The sequence below is a fragment of the Pundamilia nyererei genome, unplaced genomic scaffold (genome assembly GCF_000239375.1).
Source record: "Pundamilia nyererei isolate P.nyererei 1_Seehausen unplaced genomic scaffold, PunNye1.0 scaffold04167, whole genome shotgun sequence".
Taxonomy (NCBI): domain Eukaryota; kingdom Metazoa; phylum Chordata; class Actinopteri; order Cichliformes; family Cichlidae; genus Pundamilia; species Pundamilia nyererei.
In genome coordinates this window covers 1-2,026 of record NW_005191568.1, presented here as the reverse complement: position 1 = coordinate 2,026, position 2,026 = coordinate 1, and the positions used below count along the sequence as shown (strand labels likewise).

Here is a 2,026-nt window from a genome sequence, read left to right as displayed (position 1 = left end):
AAAAATGTAAACCACCCTCTCCCCACCCTAACATGTAAAAGACCTTCTTATTAACCAGATCCAGCATTTGAATGCACCTCAGTCATATGACTAGCTAGAAGGTGTGGGAGGCACACACTGTGGGCACTGTTGGAGACACAGACTAATCGTCTCTGTCGTATTTTCAACAGGTGTGAGGCCAACGTGACAATCGCCTCTCAGACAAACAAGCCCATCCCAGAATGCACCATTAAGAACCGCCCCAGTCTGATGGTGGAGAAAATTAACCTGTTTTCCATGTTTGGGACGGGTATCGCCATGAGCACCTGGGTCTGGACCAAAGCCACCATCCTCATCTGGAAACGCACCTGGTGCAAGTGAGCAAGTTAACACAAACTTCTGCAAACACGTCTCTGGTGTTATGGCTATAGCAGTGAAGAGATACTGTAGGTTAGGATGATTATTTGCCCTTTTTTAATGTTCTTTTAAAATTATTAATATGTACAGTGATAACGGTGTGTTAAATGCCTGCTCTTTGTCCAAAATAACTGAAAAGTTTGGATTGTATCCCCATCACTTCAAAGTATGAAGACACGCACATGCATTTAGTCCTGTTGTGTACCCCCAGTGCATGCATTTCAGTTTGCACTGTTGATTTTTTGGGGGGTTTGCATTTTCAGTCGAGGCCAAGGCTTTCTTACTCTGTATTTTTCCATGACAGAGCTTGATTGATGATTTTAGCATTTTATCTAAGGTCAAATGGCAGCTGTTGGATTGCAAAACATTAGGTCTCAATCTCTTGCTATCAGTGGATCAGGACTGAATTTTTGTTGTCAGAAAAATTAATGTAGCCATCCGTCATTCTACTTTGCCAGGATCATCGGTCGTAGCGATAATGAACCGAAGAGGATAAAGAAAAGCAAGATGATCGCCAAGGCATTCGCGATGAGGAAGGAGCTCCACAAAGATCCAGAGAAAGAGCTGTCCTTCAGCATGCACACCGTGTCCCACGAAGGACCAGTGGGTGAGTATATCATTGAGCTAATTCAGATAAATACATCTGAGTGCAGAGATGTCATTGTATTGACCAGTAAATGGGGTTAGGGTTAGTTAGGGTTAATTTTTTTCTTCTTTTTCATAGCCGGAATCAATTTTGACCTAAACGAGCCATCAAATGACATGTCGTCAGCTTGGGCACAGCATGTGACAAAGATGGTGGCCAGGCGAGGTGCCATCCTCCCACAGGACATTTCTGTTACTCCCACTGGTACACCAGGTGAGCTCCGGAGACCATGATTCTGGCTTTACACCAACTCCCTTGAATATAAATTTCAGATCAGATGTTCTAGACCTTGGGTTTAAAAAAAAAAAAAATCGTAATCTTTACTTTCTATTATTTTGTCACAGTGCCCCCTCCAGAGGAGAGGAACCGCCTGTGGATGGTGGAGGCCGAAATTTCACCAGAAATGATAAAGAGGAAAAAGAAGAAGAAGAAGAAGAGGAAGAAGGAGGTGCGTCCGGTTGAGGAGATGGTGGACCACCAGGTTTATCGCCAGCGTGAGTTTGGTCGCAGCTCAGTGCCCCGTCTGCCCAAACTGCCTCCTCATCCAAGCCTGGTTGCCAATCTGCAGGAACAGCAGAGACAACAACAGAAGATTGAGGAGGAAGTTCTGCCTGGGTCTTACCCAGACTTCCAACCTTCGCGCCGTCTGTCATGCGAGGAGAAGTGTCCCTACCTGCAGTACCAGACCAGCCAGAATGGCTATGGCCACAGCATGCTGTCTGACCCCCTGACCTTCAGAGATCGTCCAGAGGATCTGGGTCTTTGTCCGCGTTACCCTCCCTCCAATTGGCAGCCTAGTGCGTCTTCACGCTACCCTGGAAATATGGATATCACTGATGGAATATCAGAAAGAATGGCCCACGTGGCTCGGGTACCAGCAGGCCGGAGGGCTGGTTACGGACCCATCCACTCCAGGACCAATTTAATGGAGGCGGAGCTTATGGACGCTGACTCTGACTTCTAAAATCATAGCTGAAATAGACT

The 2,026-nt window shown here is 46.3% G+C and overlaps 1 protein-coding gene across 1 annotated transcript; it reads left to right on the top strand.

Annotated features, from left to right (window-relative positions):
* Positions 1-94: 94 nt before the first annotated feature.
* Positions 95-2,013, top strand: LOC102209845 (smoothened homolog; the record flags this gene model as incomplete). The annotated part of the gene is made up of 4 exons (XM_005755874.1): positions 95-356; positions 855-1,003; positions 1,121-1,255; positions 1,387-2,013. Coding segments are annotated over 4 exons (1,166 nt in total), but the record flags the coding sequence as incomplete, so codon positions are not given.
* Between the last annotated feature and the right edge of the window lie 13 nt (positions 2,014-2,026).